This window comes from Halichoerus grypus, chromosome 8 (genome assembly GCF_964656455.1).
Source record: "Halichoerus grypus chromosome 8, mHalGry1.hap1.1, whole genome shotgun sequence".
NCBI lineage: Eukaryota > Metazoa > Chordata > Mammalia > Carnivora > Phocidae > Halichoerus > Halichoerus grypus.
The window spans coordinates 143,913,209-143,933,766 of NC_135719.1; the positions used below are offsets into that span (position 1 = coordinate 143,913,209).

The window sequence follows — 20,558 nt, forward strand, 5'->3', positions numbered from 1 at the left end:
GAAGAAAACCCCTTTTTGCTGTTTAATTTGACACATTTATTGAATTCCTACCTACTGCATGTGTTGGAAGACAGTTCTAGTACCCAGGGAGCTTAGAAACTTACAGAACATTTATTACATAAAATAAGAGGTGAGAACAGTCCTAAAACTTCAGAGATCAGATCTGATTGAAGAAGAGAGGGATCTTTGGGTTTGGAAAAGACCTGAGTCAATGTAGATGGGGGAGGGCGAGAAAAAGCTTTACACCCCTGAGTGAAGAGAAGAATCCGTAGGTACCATGTTAATGGTTGGAATGGTGAATAGTCCAGTTTGTTCAGAATTATCCCTGAGTCAGTGTGTCTCCATGCAGTTTAAAAACATATCAGAGAAGCTTAGTGATTTAAAGAAGATTTCCTAAAAGTATGTGACCACCCCCCCAGGGGAGCTTATGTGCATGTCTATTGTAGGGGAACGTAGGACTAGCCATCCAGTGTATAACAGGCTTTATTGCTGTACTGTAAATTCCCAGTTTGGATCGGATGAATTTGTAGAGCTCATCAAGTGTAATTGATACTTTTCGATCCATTGAAGCTTTTTTTCTGTCTTGAAAATTATTCCAAATTTGAATCCAGGACTTGAGAAAAATGTCAGTTGTCTAAATACAGTACCATATTGTGATAAATATAGCTATTGAAATTTAAAAAATCTCTTCACAAAACTTTATTTTAATATTCACAGCAGAACTTTTTTGGGAATGTTATCTGAGAAACAGGACCATTTTATTATCAGAGCTGACTATTAATTAGGGTATTGTTTCAGATATAAAAGTTGATCTGCCACTGAAATTCTATTTGAATATGTATAGTTCCAAGCTTGCTTTGTGTATTTAATAACTTTAGTACCATAATTACTCTGTTTACAATTAAATTTTGGTGAATATGCTAATACGGAATATGGCAGTGAGTGATTTCAGCAAAGGGCAGTGCTGATTTGCATCTTGATGTGCTTTTCACTTGCATCTGCATTTCATTTACTATCACTGGGAAAAGAAATGGTCAGATTATGTAATGGATTTTGTGACAGTGAAGTTTTCCTTTTCTTTGAAACCTCTCTGTAAGCTACCATAATAGTGGATTTGCTTTGCTCCCAGTGGGCAGAAGTGATGCAGAAAGGTTGAATTTGGTTGAGGTTTGTGTCCTCCAGTGTATTGTTTAATAGAAACCTAATGTAGGTATGGGTTTCATCATTAGAAGAAACCTATAATGTATTGAGGTGATTGTAGAATTCAAATTAGTGTTTTAAGTTCTTTATGAACGTCACTGAATAAATGAGGCAAATGCTTATGGTTGTAAAACTTAACAGTTTTTGAGCAGAGGCTTCTGGTGTTAAATACTTCTTTCTTCTTTTCAGAAATCACCTGAAAAGGAGCAAGGAGATTGAGAAACACAGCTCTCATATTCTCTGAAAGTAGGAGACTTCTGTGACCCTGAACCAGGAAATAAGACGGGTGGCCAAACGCTGTGAAAGTCAAATGGGGGTGTGGTAGGACGTGGAAAGGGGACACTGGCGGGGCTGGGACACAGACCTCAGAGCAAGCTGGAGGACGGGTGTTCACCAGAGTGAGTGGAGCACAACCAGTTGGGGCACAACCAATAAGCCTTTGTTTAGAAGAATAAGAAATGGTGTTCTGGTGTTGGCAGAACAACTTTATATGAAAAAAAGAGAAAGAAAAGAAAGAACAACGTTGTGTGAACTTTTTTTGTCCTTAGTTTAGTTAGGCCGTATGGTATATTTAAGTTCCTTGAACCCTGTGGATCTCCCTAATGTGCACACATGGCTGAGGAAAAGAAAAGAAACTGGATAACCATTTGGAAAATTCTGGATTCCTCTGATTATCTTATACCAGTATAAGTGTAGACAAATCAAAATTTCATCAGCAAAATATGAAACCATAAAATAACTAAAAGAAGACATGGGAGATATTTGAAAAGAGTAATTTGACTGGGAGGGGACTTTCCAAGGATGACATAAAGTCCAAAAGCTAAAAATAAGCAATATCAAAAGATAAATAGGGAAGACTATTTGCAATATAAAGAGCTAATTTCTTCACTAGAGAATATATAGGAAGTACCTATAGATAAAAAAGCAAAAGGCAACTGATAGTTCTTAGGAAATGAAGTACAGATTTTACTTAGTGCGTGTGTGTGCGTGTGTGTGTGTGTGCGTCTGATTGGACAAGCTCAGAGAGTATGAAAAGATTCTCAGTTTCTGTCCCTTGGTGATTGTTAATTATAGGAACAGCAATTTTTTAATGCTTAAAACCATAAAATATTTCACAATACAGAAGACCTTATTAAGCAGATACAGACTTAATGAATTATAAGGTACTGTTAGAACCACCACCCACATCATGAAATAGAACAACCTGCCCGTCCTCATCACAACTTTCTTATGCTTCCTGAAAGTAACTTTTGTCTTTTATGGCAATCGCTTCCTTTTTTTTATCGGTTCACCACACAAATATGCATCCCTAAACTGCGGTGTAGATTTGCCTGATTTTGTTTTGTTTTGGATATGTTGTATTAAGTCTTTCTGCATCTGGTTCTCTTCTCCCCCATCTCTTCTTTTTTTCCCTTTATCTGTTGAAGAAATGGGATTATATGTACTCTAGGGTTTCTCACCCTTGGGACTTTGCTGATTGCATTCCTGTGCTATAGTTTATCATGTTCTTCTGTTCTTTTCATATCCTGTGAATTGATAGGCTTGATCAGCTTCAGGGTATATTAATTTTTTATTTTTCTTTTTTGGCAAGATTACTTCACGGGTAGTGGCATGTACTTTTATCAGGAGGCGTATAATATGTCTGGACATCTCTCATATTTTGATGTTAGTAGCTATCAGTGCTCAGTGTCTAGATCCATTAATTCATTAGGAGGTGGAAATGGTGTTAACCTAAAACCATTCTTATTCATTTATTAGCTGAAATTTTTCCATAAGGAGAAATTTCTCTTCATCTAATATTTGGTTACCCAGTCTTAAAATTCATATAAGAAAGAAAGGATAAATGCTCGAATCTTTTCCTTCCTTTTTTTTTTTTTTAAAAGCAGCTTTCAAAATTGAGTGGTTTCCTATTATTCTCTAGAGGTGACCGCTTAGGTTTTCTTAACTATTATAAACTCTTGGATTTACCCATTTTATGTGTTTTAATCCATAGCGGTTATTATCTTTATTGACTCAGATTGGCCCATCTTTGGTCAGTGGGAACACCTAAGTGGGTTCCTTAGACATATCTGACATCACTCTAGTAGTTTCTGATAGCTTCCTTGACACCTAGAAATGACAAGATGTTCCAAGTCTGTCTTGTACATTTCTGGCTCCACATCTGGAATCAGTCCTCTTTTCAAGAAATCTGGTTTCTTTGACAAGAAACAGTATTTTTAAGAATACAATTTGTATACTAGAGATACTCATTACTACTGGGTTGGTTATTTGTTTCTAAGCTTTTTTGTGGCTAGGGCTAGGAAATGCAAAGGTGGTGTGTGTATGTGTGTGTGCCGCGCGCGCGCCAAGAGTGCATTTTGTAAAAAATAAAATAACCTCTGAAAACTATTTTTAAATAAAGCATTTTTAGCCTTACCTCTTCTCTCATCTGTATCCCCTTTCTTTCGTATTTGAATCTCGATTTTTAGGGATACAAGGGGATGGCAGAATTAAAATATCACATAATTACTCATTTGCATTATTCCACAGCTCTGTGTATAGTAACCTTAGTCTACAAAACCAGGTATCACTTATAGTATGAATCCTGGAGAGTTGGGTGTTTTTGCATATGTTCTCCCATGTTTTACAGTTGTACTATATCTACTTCATCAGAACATATGCCCATTACATATTCTGTCCTCTCCTTATAGTCCTTGTTGAGTCTTGCTTCTACAAATCAGTGTCTGCTTACTGCTCACTATCAGTTCTTACAGCAACATTTCTTTAGGCATTTTGGATATCTGAGGCTTGTTCTCTGGTGGATTCTTATTCCCTTTTTCCATGTTGAGAACACTCTGGTCTTTATACTTGAAATTTAACTTAGTATAAAATCTTCAGTTCTTGTTTTGTCTTAACTATGTTACTTCCCCTTTTTTTTCTGGCATAAGTGTTGCTGTCAGAGTGATGACAGTCTGATTTATTTTCCTTATAAAAGATCTGTTTTTGGCCTGGATGCTCAAAGAATACTTTCTTTTTCGTGGAGTTCTGTAATTTTACTAGGTGATGTTGGAGTGCGGGTTGTCCTGGGCTGGTTTCTCCATGTACTGTGTAAGGTGTGACCTTTCATTTTGTAATTTCACTTTTTTTTTTTTTAAAGTTTAGGAAAGTCTTCTTAGATTAAAGCATTTTTAGTATTCTGTTCCCTTGCTTTGATTTTCTTTGTTATATGTTCACTGGCTTTTCTTTTTCTGCATTCTAAATCTATGATTTTCTCTTGAAATGTTTATCTTTTTCACCCTTTTTGATTTTTAAATTTTTTTCCTTTTCACTTTCTATTTTTGTTAAGTCACTGTGTTTAAATTGTCTTCAGTCTGATGTTCCTTCTAGCTTAGTTTTCATCTCTCAAATGTTTGTGACTTTTTAGTTATTTCCTTCTATCGCTTGGTCTCTGAGTTTTTCTAATTCTGATCTCTTGTTAATCTTTCTATATAAAGATTTTTAAGCTTGTTTTGAAATACTGGTTCATAGCTCTCAACTTTTTGGCAAGCATGTTTTATGTATTTTTCTGCAGGGATTTTTAAAAAAATTTCAATTTGCACGGGACTAGGCCTTGATCCTTTTTTGTTGCTGAGTTTTATAAGCAATTATTTTTCTTTTATGTGCAATTAGTTCTCGATGGTATAGTTCAGGTTGACTTTATGTCATTTTCTAGAGCCTCCTCTTCTGTTCTGTTTTGTTTTGTTTTGGTATAGTGTTCCAAAACAATGGAGGCTAACTTACAGATCCACTTTTGTGTTTGAACCTTCTTTTTCCTTTCTTTGTATTAGCTTTGTGATGCTCAGTTTGGATTCCATTCCCAGCCATTTCTTGTCCACCTGGGGAGGTTTTGACCTGAGAGTGTTTTGGCTGGTTGGTCTTGCGAGTTGTGGAGGTCAGCCTGCTCCAGCCCCTCCAGCAGAGCCCCGCATGAGCCCGCTGCTGGGGTGTGCACAGCCCTTCCCAGCTTGGGCTGCTGTTCCCACGTTGTCTCTGTGCTTCTGAGAAGTAACCTGGGGTTACTTGGGGATTCTTAGATTCATCAGAGACACCGCCCTCGCTTCTGCTGCTTCCCTCACAGGTGCTGGTAGCACGTAGGTCATCTTGCTGTCTGAGGCTTCTTCACCCACTCCCATTTTGGGGTTTGTGGATGTAGGGAATACTGTCGCTTAGTTTTGTTGTAGATGTTGCCCATCGGGTTTGAGTCCTGCTCTCCAGTTGTCCTGTTTGGTTTTATGGGGAAATTTAGGGAGATTAAACAGGTGTGCTGCCAGTCCCACCATCTTCAGTAGCAGCAAATCTTTGGAAGCAGTGGTTTGTTCAGGGATTCAGGAGACTCACAGTGATGGCTGACTCTGTGAGACTTGATTTTAGGAAGGAAAGAAAGTCATTCCAGACTGCATTAATTGTTACAAGTAGGCTATAGGAATAAAACTCAGAGTAAAAGCTAACCACTTAATTTGGAGGAAAAACACTTTTTGTTGACTGCAGTTTATGTTGAGTAGAAGGTGAGCTAGCATATTGCATTTGAAATATGGTCACTTTTGGAAAGGAATTCCAGTAAAACACAAAAGATAGTCTGGTTACTATCTTGAGTTGCAGAAAGAGGAAAAGATTTTTTTTTAACTCATTTTAAATTGTCTTGACTACTGTAAGGAAATCATCAAATAGGAGATTACTCTGATGATTTGTTACAGTGAGGTAAATTTAGAAGGCATCCATTTTAGTATTTGGAAGTGCTATGCCTTGGTTCGTTCGTTCGTTCTTTTTTTTTTTTCCTTTTTTTGGTCTTGGTTATTTCTTGTACTCAGTCTACAACCATTGCTGTAAAAGTCACCTTGTCTGGTGTATTGAGTCTGGTCTGTTACAGTTTACACTGAAATTCCATTCAGGAAGATTTTATAATGATTAAAAATACACATTAAGAGAATTGTTTGATAGGAAGAAATAATAGCCACATTCATTTATTTTGAAGATGTTTTGTTAGAGATTTAGACAATGAAGAGGGATTGGTATTCTATAGGAAAAATTAAATTTAAAAATCCCCAATAAGTTAATAAAGAGCATTTGCATATATGGAGTTTATGTATGTGGTGTGATAGTGGGTGGAGATCTGCTAAAAAAAAAAAAAAATCCCCCTCTAGTATTTTGTATATGTACTTAGAATATCTAGGCTCCAAAGCAAACCACCTTATGTAATGTAACAAACCTGTCTTTCACCTGAACAACCATTTCAAGTGTTGCAGACTATAGCCTCTGAGAAAGTATTTGTTTTAAATATTTATTTATTTGAGAGAGAGAGAGAGATAGCATGAGATGGGGGAAGGGGCAGAGGCAGAGGGAGAAGCAGGCTCCGTGACCGAGGGACTCCATCCCAGGACCCTGGGATTGTGACCTGAGCCGAAGGCAGATGCTTAATTAAGACTGAACCACCCAGGTGCTCACTACCCGAGAAAGTATTTGTTTTAAATCTTTTTCAATTAGTAGTGTAGAACTGAGAGTTTGAGCCTCCCCCCCAACCTTCCCCCGGGGGTTCTTTCTCTACATCTCAGGGCCGTTAAAGCCCAGAGAGAAGTGACTTGATCACAGTCTCCAGACTAGCTGCCCTGGAATCTGGGGCTTTTGAGTCGAGCCCAGGCGGTTTTCACCGTAACACGCTGCTTTCTCTGAATGTTATGTTAACCTTGGCCGTGAGTGAGAAAGGTGAATCCAGATTCACTGCCAAGGGGTGAGAAGGGAAGCATGGAGCGCTGGGGGTCACCAGCTTGGCCTTGTCTGTGAAGCCAAATGACCAAAGAGCCACTGTTCCCTTGTCACTGTTTTGAAAGGTCCTCTCCTTCACTGTGGTGACTTTTGTAATTGTGGGCCGTGGTGTTGAGGCTTTGAAGCCAGAAGCCAGGTTAGTCCTCAGAGCAGATTTCTGTTGCTTTGCCACTTTCTAGGTACATAACCTTGGACAGCTTGCTAAACTTTGCCGAGCCTTCATTTCCTCATCTGTAAAATGGGGATGATAATGTAATCCTCACAGAGATGTGAGGGTGGATCGGGGCCTGTGTGTAAAGTATCTCCTGTAATGTCATAAATCCTTGTCCACATTTGAAAAGCACCTTTGTACCACAGAGCTTTCCTTAGTGGAAAATGTTTTCAGCATTTTGAGGATTAGAATTCTGAGTGTCGCTTTCTTTCATTTTATAGTGAAAATGCCTCGTGTAAAAGCAGCTCAAGCTGGAAGACAGGGCCCTGGAAAGAGACGACTTGCAGAGCACTTTGCAGCTGGGGAGATAATCACTGATATGACGAAGAAGGAGTGGAAACTAGGATCGCCCGTTGGCCAGGGTGGCTTCGGCTGTATATATCTTGGTAAGTATACCAGTCTGAAGATTTATGTGTTTCTTATCAAAATAGTTTCTCAGTTAGGAGCTTTTCCAGGATGTTCCTAGTTATCTACATTCAACTTAATACTGTATGATTTGGCAAAGATGCATCAATGACACAGGAGTGGAAAAAACGGTAGTTGATTTAGTCACAGTAGAAAGAGAGGGTGATATTATCCTTTAGATTTAATTTTATTATCCTTTAGATTTTTAAGAGATTCTGTATAATCTTAACTCTTCTGAGACCCGGAGAAAGCCATGGCCATCTTTCTTTCCCCACCTCCACTCAGTTGGGATTTTATTCCCTCTGTTTTGGTTTAATTTGGAGATTTTCAGATAACAGGTATGGATTTTTTTTTCTTTCTATATAACCCTTGTAGTCATTGTAGTGGAATTGAGAGAATGACCTAAAAATTACATACTAGGCCTGATTAAATGTGCTATTAGTTAAGATACTTAGCCTGAAATTTTGAGGGACCTATGTGGAACCCTGAGTTCTATAGGCTAACAAAATTGTTGATATAAAAATATTTTACCTGATTGCTTCTAAAGGTGACCGCTTCACCCAGAGTATTAATAGTGATACAGTATATTTCAGGTTTGCTTTTTTTTTTAAATTTTATTTTATTATGTTAATCACCATACATTACATCATTTGTTTTTGATGTAGTGTTCCATGATTCATTGTTTGTGTATAACACCCAGTGCTCCATGCAGTACGTGCCCACTTTAATACTCATCACCAGGCTAACCCAACCCCCACCCCCTCCCCTCTAGAACCCTGTTTGTTTCTCAGAGTCCATAGTCTCTCATGGTTCGTCTCCCCCTCCGATTTCCCCCTCTTCATTTTTCCCTTCCTACTATCATGTTTGCTTTTGAAATTTCTTTCTAACTTTTCCATGATAGGCCCTTATTCCACCTCTAATCTCGATTTAGTTATTTACTTAATTATTTAATTTCTGCCATGAGGTTTATAAAATTTTATTTTTAGTAAAGGAACCCTTTTTTCTTTCAAGCAACATCTTACTCAGGATACTAATATTAGTTACTAGGTCAGCATTAGTAGCGGAAACTTCTTAGCTCTGAGATTCTTGGGTCCTATTCTGGGCCTAGGAATCAGATGCTGTACGTAGGGAGAGGGCCCAGTAATGCGACTGAACAAGTCTCCCAGGTGATTCAGATGCATGCTGACGTGTGAGAGCCACTGGTGGAGATCAAGAGCTCTTACTCAGGAGGGTCCGACTCCAACTCCTCCAGGACCAGCGGGGTGTAGGGTTAGCTGCAGCCTCTAGGGGTGTGTTCGTGAGACAGCTTGAAGCCTAGTACTCTGTTGTATGTTGTAGATTTCTCTAGGTCAGCTGCACCTGCCTTTGGGAGACAGGTATTGATTCTTTAGGTTTGTTCAGGGCCAAGCCTCTTCTAGTAAACTAGGCTATCTGTTAAGGTGAAAATCCTCATAAACCAAGAAAGGTTAGCGGCTGTGTTGGCCAGGTATATAGGTTTTGACCTTGTGGGTTAGCGATGGTAGATTCTATAAGCTGTTTATGCTGCAGAATGTGTGGACTTAGGATATCCCATGTTCGGAATGGGAACTTGAAGCAAGTAGGTTCTTCATTTTGTATTAGTTAATTTGCTTTTTTAACCTTTGGAACATTTGCAACTCGCATTGCATTTCTGCTATTTTATTGGTATTTATATTTATCATTAGAAAGTGCCATCTAATAGTGAGTACTATTTTTTTAAATTTTTTTATTGTTCTGTTAATCATCATACATTACATCATTAGTTTTTGATGTAGTGTTCCATGATTCATTGTTTGTGCACAACACCCAGTGCTCCATGCAGAACGTGCCCTCTTTAATACCCATCACCAGGCTAACCCATCCTCCCACCCCCCTCCCCTCTAGAACCCTCAGTTTGTTTTTCAGAGTCCATCGTCTCTCATGGTTCGTCCTCCCTTCCGATTTCACCCCCTTCATTCTTCCCCTCCTGCTATCTTCTTTTTTTTTTTCTTAACATATATTGCATTATTTGTTTCAGAGGTACAGATCTGTGATTCAACAGTCTTGCACAATTCACAGTGCTCACCATAGTACATACCCTCCCCAGTGTCTATCACCCAGCCACCCCATCCCTCCCACCCCACCCCCCACTCCAGGAACCCTCAGTTTGTTTCCTGAGATTAAGAATTCCTCATATCAGTGAGGTCAAATGATACATGTCTTTCTCTGATTGACTTATTTCGCGCAGCATAACACCCTCCAGTTCTATCCACATCATTGCAAATGGCAACATCTCATTCCTTTTGATGGCTGCATAATATTCCATTGTATATATATACCACATCTTCTTTATCCATTCATCTGTCGATGGACATCTTGGCTCTTTCCACAGTTTGGCTATTGTGGACATTGCTGCTATAAACATCGGGGTGCACGTACCCCTTCGGATCCCTACATTTGTATCTTTGGGGTAAATACCCAGTAGTGCAATTGCTGGATCGTATGGTAGCTCTGTTTTTGACTTTTTGAGGAACCTCCATACTGTTTTCCAGAGTGGCTGCAACAGCTTGCATTCCCACCAACAGTGTAGGAGGGTTCCCCTTTCTCTGCATCCCCGCCAACATCTGTCGTTTCCTGACTTGTTAATTTTAGCCATTCTGACTGGTGTGAGGTGGTATCTCATTGAGGTTTTGATTTGGATTTCCCTGATGCTGAGCGATGTTGAGCACTTTTTCATGTGTCTGTTGGCCATTTAGATGTCTTCTTTGGAAAAATGTCTGTTCATGTCTTCTGCCCATTTCTTGATTGGATTCTTTGTTCTTTGGGTGTTGAGTTTGATAAGTTCTTTATAGATTTTGGAGACTAGCCCTTTGTCTGATATGTCATTTGCAAATATATTCTCCCATTCTGTAGGTTGTCTTTTGGTTTTGTTGACTGTTTCTTTTGCTATGCAAAAGCTTTTTATCTTGATGAAGTCCCAATAGTTCATTTTTGCCCTTGCTTCCCCTGCCTTTGGCGATGTTTCTAGGAAGAAGTTGCTGCGGCTGAGGTCGAAGAGGTTGCTGCGTGTGTTCTCCTTTAGGATTTTGATGGACTCCTGTCTCACATTGAGGTCTTTCAACCATTTGGAGTCTATTTTTGTGTGTGGTGTAAGGAAATGGTCCAGTTCCATTCTTCTGCATGTGGCTGTCCAATTTTCCCAACACCATTTGTTGAAGAGACTGTCTTTTTTCCATTGGACATTCTTTCCTGCTTTGTCAAAGATTAGTTGACCATAGAGTTGAGGGTCCATTTCTGGGCTCTCTATTCTGTTCCACTGATCTATGTGTCTGTATTTGTGCCAGTACCATACTGTCTTGATGATGACAGCTTTGTAATAGAGCTGGAAGTCTGGAATTGTGATGCCGCCAGCTTTGCTTTTCTTTTTCAACATTCCTCTGGCTGTTCGGGGTCTTTTCTGGTTCCATACAAATTTTAGGATTATTTGTTCCATGTCTTTGAAAAAAGTGGATGGTATTTTGATGGGGATTGCATTGAATGTGTAGATTGCTCTAGGTAGGATTGACATCTTCACAATATTTGTTCTTCCAATCCATGAGCATGGAACGTTTTTCCATTTCTTTGTGTCTTCCTCAATTTCTTTCATGAGTATTTTATAGTTTTCTGAGTACAGATCCTTTGCCTCTTTGGTTAGATTTATTCCTAGGTATCTTACGGTTTTGGGTGCAATTGTAAATGGGATCGACTCCTTAATTTCTCTTTCTTCTGTCTTGTTATTGGTGTATAGGAATGCCACTGATTTCTGTGGATTGATTTTATATCCTGCCACTTTACTGAATTCCTGTATGAGTTCTAGCAGTTTTGGGGTGGAGTCTTTTGGGTTTTCCACATAAAGTATCCTATCATCTGCAAAGAGTGAGAGTTTGACTTCTTCTTTGCCGATTTGGATGCCTTTTATTTCTTTTTGTTGTCTGATTGCTGTGGCTAGGACTTCTAGTACTATGTTGAATAGCAGTGGTGATAGTGGACATCCCTGCCACGTTCCTGACCTTAGGGGGAAAGCTCTCAGTTTTTCCCCATTGAGAATGATATTCGCTGTAGGTTTTTCATAGATGGCTTTTATGATATTGAGGTATGTACCCTCTATCCCTATACTCTGAAGAGTTTTGATCAAGAAAGGATGCTGTACTTTGTCAAATGCTTTTTCTGCATCTATTGAGAGGATCATATGATTCTTGTTCTTTCTTTTATTAATGTATCACATTGATTGATTTGTGGATGTTGAACCAACCTTGCAGCCCAGGGATATATCCCACTTGGTCGTGGTGAATAATCCTTTTAATGTACTGTTGGATCCTATTGGTTGGTATTTTGGAGAGAATTTTTGCATCCATGTTCATCAAGGATATTGGTCTGTGATTCTCCTTTTTGATGGGGTCTTTGTCTGGTTTTGGGATCAAGGTAATGGTGGCCTCATAAAACGAGTTTGGAAGTTTTCCTTCCATTTCTATTTTTTGGAACAGTTTCAGAAGAATACGTATTAATTCTTCTTTAAATGTTTGGTAGAATTCCCCTGGGAAGCCATCTGGCCCTGGGCTTTTTGTTTGTTGGGAGAATTTTGATGACTGCTTCAATTTCCTTAGTGGTTATAGGTCTGTTCAGGTTTTCTGTTTCTTCCTGGTTCAGTTTTGGTAGTTTTTAGGTCTCTAGGAATGCATCCATTTCTTCCAGATTATCTAATTTGCTGGCATAGAGTTGCTCATAATATGTTCTTATAATTATTTGTATTTCTTTGGTGTTGGTTGTGATCTCTCCTCTTTCATTCATGATTTTGTTGATTTGGGTCATTTCTCTTTTCTTTTTGATAAGTCTGGCCAGGGGTTTATCAATCTTGTTAATTTTTTCAAAGAACCAGCTCCTAGTTTCGTTGATCTGTTGTACTGTTCTTTTAGTTTCTATTTCATTGATTTCTGCTCTGATCTTTATTATTTCTCTTCTCCTGCTGGGTTAGGCTTTATTTCCTGTTCTTTCTCCAGCTCCTTTAGGTGTAGGGTTAGGCTGTGTACTTGAGACCTTTCTTGTTTCTTGAGAAAGGCTTGTATTGCTATATACTTTCCTCTTAGGACTGCCTTTGCTGTATCCCAAAGATTTTGAACAGTTGTGTTTTCATTCTCATTGGTTTCCATGAATTTTTTAAATTCTTCTTTAATTTCCTGGTTGACCCATTCATTCTTTAGTAGGATGGTCTTTAGCCTCCATGTATTTGAGTTCTTTCCGACTTTCCTCATGTGATTGAGTTCTAGTTTCAAAGCATTGTGGTCTGAAAATAGGCAGGGAATGATCCCAGTCTTTTGGTACCGGTTGAGACCTGATTTATGACCTAGGATGTGATTGATTCTGGAGAATGTTCCATGGGCACTAGAGAAGACTGTGTATTCCGTTGCTTTGGGATGGAATGTTTTGAATATGTCTGTGAAGTCCATTTGGTCCAGTGTGTCATTTAAAGTCTTTATTTCCTTGTTGATCTTTTGCTTAGACGATCTGTCCATTTCAGTGAGGGGGGTGTTAAATTCCCCCACTATTATTGTATTGTTGTCAATGTGTTTCTTTTTTTTTGTTATTAATTGCCTTATATAATTGGCTGCTCCCATGTTAGGGGCATAGATATTTACAATTGTTAGATCTTCTTGTTAGATAGACCCTTTAAGTAGGATATAGTGTCCTTCTTCATCTCTTATTACAGTCTTTGGTTTAAAATCTAATTTTTCTGATATAAGGATTGCCACCCCAGCTTTCTTTTGGTGTCCATTAGCATGGTACATGGTTTTCCACCCTCTCACTTTCAATCTGGGGGTGTCTTTGGGTCTAAAATGAGTTTCTTGCAGACAGCATATCGATGGGTCTTGTTTTTTAATCCAATCTGATAGCCTGTGTCTTTTGATTGGGGCATTTAGCCCATTTACATTCAGGGTAACTGTTGAAAGATAGGAATTTAGTGCCATTGTATTGCCTGTAAGGTGACTGTTACTGTATATTGTCTGTGTTCCTTTCTGGTCTGTGTTGCTTTTAGGCTCTCTCTTTGCTTAGAGGACCCCTTTCAAGATTTCTTGTAGGGCTGGTTTCGTGTTTGCAAATTCCTTTAGTTTTTATTTGTCCTGGAAGCTTTTTATCTCTCCTTCTATTTTCAATGACAGCCTAACTGGATATAGTATTCTTGGCTGCATATTTTTCTCATTTAGTGCTCTGAATATATCCTGCCAGTCCTTTCTGGCCTGCCAGGTCTCTGTGGATAGGTCTGTTGCCAATCTAATGTTTCTACCATTGTAGGTTACATATCTCTTCTCCCGAGCTGCTTTCAGGATTTTCTCTTTGTCTCTGAGACTCGTAAGTTTTACTATTAGATGTCGGGGTGTTGACCTATTTTTATTAATTTTGAGAGGGGTTCTCTGTGCTTCCTGGATTTTGATGCCTGTTTCCTTCCCCAAATTAGGGAAGTTCTCTGCTATAATTTGCTCCATTATACCTTCTGCCCCTCTCTCTCTTTCTTCTTCTTCTGGGATCCCAATTATTCTAATGTTTCGTTTTACGGTATCGCTTATCTCTCGAATTCTGCCCTCGTGATCCAGTCGTTGTTTATCTCTCTTTTTCTCAGCTTCTTTATTTTCCATCATTTGGTCTTCTGTATCACTGATTCTGTCTTCTGTCTCATTTATCCTAGCAGTTAGTGCCCCTATTTTTGATTGCACCTCATTAATAGCCTTTTTGATTTCTACTTGGTTAGATTTTAATTCTTTTATTTCTCCAGAAAGGGTTTCTGTAATAACTTCCATGCTTTTTTCAAGCCCAGCTAGTATCTTTAAAGTGATGATTCTGAACTCTAGATCTGACATCGTACTAATGTCTGTATTGAGTAGGTCCCTGGCAGTCGGTATTACCTCTTGTTCTTTTTGTTGAGGTGATTTTTTCTGTCTCGTCATTTTGTGCAGAGGAGAATAGATGAATGAGAGAACAAAATGCTAACAGGGTAACAACGTCCCCAGAAAATATACTCTAAACAAATCAGAAAAGACCTGAAGCCAGAGGAAAAGAAAGGGAAAGAAAGAAAAAAGAAAAAGAAAAAAAAAAACAAAAAGATAAAAACAAACAAAAACAGAACAAAACAAACAAACCAGAATATGATCAAATATGATCAGGCTGGTGCATAGATCAGTGCCACACACTAGATTTTGGGTGTATTTTGGTCTGTTAGAAGAAAGTGCCTCCCAAAATTTTAAAGAAAGAAAAACTTATATATGTACAAAAATAAGGGTTGATATGATGAAAGGATGGAATATGACTGTAAAGATGAAAATTATAAAAAATTTTATAAAAGGAATTGATAAGTTGTTTGAAAAAAGAAAGAAGAGGATTTAAAAAAAGGAGAGAATGTGATCAGGCAGGAGAGTAGAACAAAACCATACACTAGAGATTTAGGGTATATTTTGATCTGTTAGAAGAAACTGTATCTCAAAATTTTAAAGAGAGAACAACTTATATGTATATGCCAAAAATAAGGGTAACTACTATGAAGGGATAGAATATGACTCTAAAAATGAAAAATGAAAATGTTTTTTAAAAAAGGGATTGATAAGATGTTGGTTGAAAAAGGGAAAAAGAAAAATTCAAAAAAAAAAAAAGTTAAAAAAAAAATTGAAAGACTAGAGAATCATGGTAAAAAAGCCATGGATTCTATGTGCATTATTTGGAGTTCTGCCGATCTCATTGATCGGTAAACTTGGTCTTGGCTGGCTGTTCTCGCTGATCTTCTGGGGGAGGGGCCTGTTGCTGTGGTTCCCAAATGTCTTTGCTGGAGGCAGAATTGCCCCCCGCTCCCCCCCGCCTGGTCCAGGCTAAGTAACTTGCTTGGGTTTGCTCTCGGGAGCTTTTGTTCCCTGCAAGCTTTCCGTACAGCTTTGGAGGCGGAGAGTGAAAATGGCGGCCTCCCAGTCTCCGTCCCGGAGGAGCCGAGAACTCGGGGCCCCACTCCTCAGTGCGCCCCCCAGAGAAAAGCAGTCAGTCACTCCCGTCTCCCCGGTCTCCGGCCGCACTCCGTGCTCACCTGGCCTGTGACCGAGCGTTTCTATCTCTGGCACCCGACCCTGTGTGGAGTCTCCAAACCCAGCAGATCCCTGCGGTGCACTTCTGCGCCGCTCCTCCCCGGGGAGGAAGGGGAGTCTTCCCGGATCTGCCGCTTGTTGGGTCCCTGCTGGAGGAGCAGTGGCCCGACTGTGCCGCAGATCACGGTTTATGGCAACCCCGAGCTGAGAGCCCGCGCCTGGGCTCCGTCTCTGCAGCCGGCTTCCCTGCTCCGATACCTGGGAGCTCTCCTGCACTCAGGCACCCCTGGTCTTTCTGTGACCCTGAGGGTCCTGAGACCACACTGTCCCACGAGGGTTCCACCCCCCTCTTAGCCACCAGAGCGATGTCCCTCCAGGGAGCCGACTTCTAAAAGTTCCGATTTTGTGCTCCGCGGCTCTATCACTTGCCAGAAGCGGCCGACGGAGGCCCCTTCCCTCGCCATCTATCCTCCCGAATATCGCCTCGGATTCACTTCTCCGCACTTCCTACCTTCCAGAAAGTGGTCGCTTTTCTGTTCAGAGAGTTGTTGCTCTTCTTTTCTTCGATCTCCTGTTGAGTTTGTAGGTGTTCAGAATGGTTTGATCCCTATCCAGCTGAATTCCTGAGACCAGACGAAATCCAGGTCTCCTACTCCTCCGCCATCTTGCTCCGCCCCCTGAGTACTATTTTTAATATTCAGTGATTTGACAGATTTCTGTAATAGAGCTTGGCTTTTGTAAAGCTGGATTGATCAGTCTGGATTTGCTTTAGTATTGCTGCCTCCAGTTTGTCTCTCTGTGCCCACTGATACACAAAAGCAGCCATATTCAAGATCAACGGTTTTTACTGACGAATTAAAAAGATTGCTTTTGAATTTTCTTCGGATATTTTCTGCAGCATTTGCTACTGTTTATGTTTCCTTCTTGGAAAGATTGCTCCGGTGTCTTTCACGGGAACATGTCCCCTCTTGCTTTCCTGCTGCTTCTGGAGGTCCGTGGTCATCCTCAGAGCGACCTCTGTGTTCTCCGGCTTTCCTTCCTTGGCTCACTTTTCCTTCCATGTATTCTCTCTGAGTTCTCTCATTGATTTCATGGCTGCTCTTGATGCCTTTTTACTGTCCACTTCCCCATCTCTTATCTGTAGCCTGGGACCTGATCTCCTGAGTGCAGGCCCACGGCCAGGGGCCTACAGGGCACTCTCCGTGGATGCCTGCCGGCTCTCTCGTGACCAGGAGAGGCGTATATCAAGCCAGACACTGGAAGGCATTCTCAAGTCTTCCTTCACCAGTGACCCTAGTACTTCGTCTAGTCCTGCAGCTTTAACTCTGCGCTTTCTCTTAGTCTTTGCTGACCCTGTCTTGGTGCCTGTCATTTTCAGGTCTTGTTGGGATCCTCACTGCGGCAGTGACTCTTCTCTGCTTGGTCTTGCCCCCTTGTATCCCACTGTTCACGCTGTGGCTTGAGTGATCTAGCCTAGTTAAATTTCCAGAATGGCTCGCCCTGGGGTGGAGATAAAGTGCCAGACATAGGAGAATGGCATACGAGACCCTCCCTCTGGTCTGGTCCCTATGTAGCTTTAATCTTCATCAGTCTTATTTCCTCAGGATCTGTGCTTCAGCCATCCTGCTGCCCTTTGCTGCTTGATCTCCATATGTGATGCTTCTCTTGTTTCATTTTTCCCAAGCTGAGGTTAGGGCAGGTACTATCTGTTTATAGGCCCTTTGTGTTAACCCTTTCACAGTACTTTCCATGCTGTATTGAAATTACTTTTCTTTCTCGGCAACAGGGCATCTCTTCTTACTGTGTTCCTAGTACCTGGCATATTTTGTAGCACATAATGTTTGAGTTATTGAGCTTCCTTTTCCTCCTTTCCTCATTTGAACTGTGTCGTATTATTGGGATACTATCCTTATTTTAATATTTTATACATTAAGTGCTTATTTAAAAAGATCTAATCTTGCTTTATTACTAATCAGCATCTGAATGATGTGTCTTGGAGCTCACACCTTTCCATCTGCCTGTGGTAGCTGTTTTTGTGACTCGCGTTCCTTCTTCACTCTGAAGTACTGTAGCTGCGGTTTCTTCATTGGTGGTTTCTTGTTTTCCTTTGCTGGTCCTTCTTCATCTTTTCACTGTCTAACGGGAGAATGCCTTAGGGCTCAGGCCTAGGGTTTTTCTTTTCTCCACTACACTCATGCCCTAGGGTCTTGGCTTTAAATGAGTAGTGTTTTGATGTCGGTGACTCTTAAGTTTATTTCTCCAACTTGGACCATTCTTCTGAACTCAAGACTTGTATATCAACTGCCTGCTTAACATGTGGACTTGGATGTTTACTAAGCATCTCAGGCATAAGGCTCCCTAAAGCACCAGCTTTTCCTGCAGCTTCCTCCATCTTAGTAAGTAGCAACTTCCTTTTTCCAGTTGCTCAGGCTGAAAACCTGGAGGCCTCCTTACCTCCTCTTCCCCTCTTGCGCTCCATACCCAGTTTATCAACATCTCCTTTTGGCTCTTCTTTGAACATACGTCCACAGTGTGACCACTTATCACCACCTTGTCTGCTACCACGTCTCGTCATAGCCTGGCCAACCTCCCTGCTTCTGCCCTTGCCCTCTGCACTCCATTCTTCACTAAGAAGCCTGAAGAATTCCTAAAAAATCAAAAGTCTGATTTTGCCAGTCCTCTTCTTAGAACCTTCCAGTGGCTCTCTCAGTTCATAATGACAGCTTTACGTCACCTGTCATGCTGGTGTTTGGTCCCTGCTGCTTTTCTGATCTGTCCCTTGTTACTTTCCACCTCACTTTTCTCACTTTTCTCCAGCTACTTTGGCCTTCTTGCTTTCCTCAGACTTGCAGAGGCTTCCATGTCAGGGCCTTTGTGCTGGTTTGCCTGGAATGTTCTTCCCAGATATTTACATGACTTATTCCCTCACTGCCTTCAGACCACAGCTCCAGGGACACCCTGTCAGTGAGGTTTCTCTTAGGAGCTTGCAACACATCTGCCTTCCTTTCCCGCTTTGTTTTCCCCCTGTAACACTTACACCATCAAGCATACTTTATACTTAATTGTTGTCTGTGTCCTACCACTGTTAGCTTCATAAGAGTAGCATAGCGATTATTTCTTCCTGTTCATTACTAAATCAATTTCCTAGAAACTGGCATATCGTAGGTACTTGGTTAAAAATATTTGTTTCATGAATGTGGGCAGCCTTATATTCCTGACTTAGTGTTCCAGGGCACCTGTGCTTTATTTGCATGAAATACAATGACAGCCACATGACGATTATTATGGATGGCAGTTCAAAGTTCTAGTGCCAACAGCCTGAACTATTGATACAGATGAATTCTTTTCCCCCAAATTAGTGTTTTTTGGAACTTTAGCTCCCTCTTACCTTTTTTTTTTTTTTTTTTTGCCCCTTAGAAAGGTTCCCTGGTTTGTGAAATTTAAGAAATGTCATCAGTTATCATCCTCTTGGGAATTCACAACTCACATTAGCATATCAAAGGCCATGAGTACTTTTGAATTAAAGAAATCTTTAACTCAGAGTTTTCCATACTTAATTGATGATCCTATTGAAGATACCAGCAATTATAAAATGCCTTCCAATTTCAGATATGTTAAATCATGAAAAAAAAAAAAAAGGCTTCAAATTGATGAAATATACTGTAGTGATATCCTGAGACACCTATTTGGGAACTGAAATTTATTCTATCAAGGAGTTATAGATATACAGACCTAAATATTAACAAAGGGTTAGTAACAGGCTAATTAAAATAATGCTACTTCTTTTTCTGATATTACATATATCCTTTTTTCAAACAGCTGATACGAATTCTTCAAAATCGGTGGGAAGCGATGCACCCTGTGTTGTAAAAGTGGTAAGAAAATATTTTAGCTGATTTTCTTTTTTGTTGAATGGGTGTAGTATTTATTTTGTAAGACATCCTCTTTGATAACTAGAATTAATGAAACCATAAGGTACTACATTTTTAACAATGTTTGATAAATGTTTAATAAGACATAAAAGTATCTTTATAGTTTTAAGTAATTTAGTTAGAAAAGTCCATTTCCTCTCTTTTAAATTAGAGTGATCCAGGTATTTGGGGAAAAAATGAATGAAAGTATGGAGGTGTACAAATGTAGAATACAAATACTCAGCTCATTCTTTTTATTTCAGCTATATTTACAAAAGATGAGCTACTTTTTTATTTATATCCCACAAGACTGTACTACTCTAATGAAATTTTATTGTATTTTATCTTGCATTTGCTTCTGAACTTCCACTTGGTCAATTTTTTTCATTTTATTTCCAGTTTTCCCTTCCCCATCCATTTTAGTAAATTTTTTATTTAATTGTGATCACTTTGAACCTTCTTTTTGCTAAACTAATGTTGAAATTAGTTTGTGATGAGTAAAGGTTGACAGCATCCCGTCTGATATAAGCATACTTTGAATAGTCAGGTCAACTTACACACTGGTGCACTAAAAGGCATTTTAACTACTATTTTTTGTTAAGAATATATTATGCATCTTTCTGCTTACAGAGTTACATTTCTAACTCCTCTCAAAGTTCTTTACCCTGTGTGAAGAACATGTTTTTGTTAAATAATAGAAGAGATAACAGGTTCTGTTAATTTGGGCAAATTACATAAGTTCCCCACCCCTCCTTTTTTTCTAACGGCTACAGAAATCAGAATTATCCTGAAGTTTTGTGTTTTGGTTTGTTTTATTTCACTTTCTTTTCAATGAGGAATATATTTGATCCCTTGTGAATTAACTCTTTTGGACCTGAGTTGTTTTAGTGATTCTTTTTAATACTTTTTATTCAGGCATAGTTTTTACAAGGAAATCCATAGATACTAAATAATTTGAAT

General features: G+C 39.6%; 1 protein-coding gene across 4 annotated transcripts in view; it reads left to right on the forward strand.

Annotated features, from left to right (window-relative positions):
- Nucleotides 1-20,558, forward strand: part of VRK1 (VRK serine/threonine kinase 1) — a 93,903-nt gene that overhangs the window by 25,705 nt on the left and 47,640 nt on the right. For all 4 annotated transcript variants that reach the window (XM_078054183.1, XM_078054186.1, XM_078054184.1 and 1 more), the window contains 2 exons: nt 7,411-7,575; nt 19,507-19,562. In XM_078054183.1, the coding sequence (XP_077910309.1) occupies nt 7,416-7,575; nt 19,507-19,562 (216 nt within the window). In that variant the 5' untranslated portion in view covers nt 7,411-7,415. Of the gene's footprint in view, nt 1-7,410; nt 7,576-19,506; nt 19,563-20,558 lie in introns of those variants that run through there.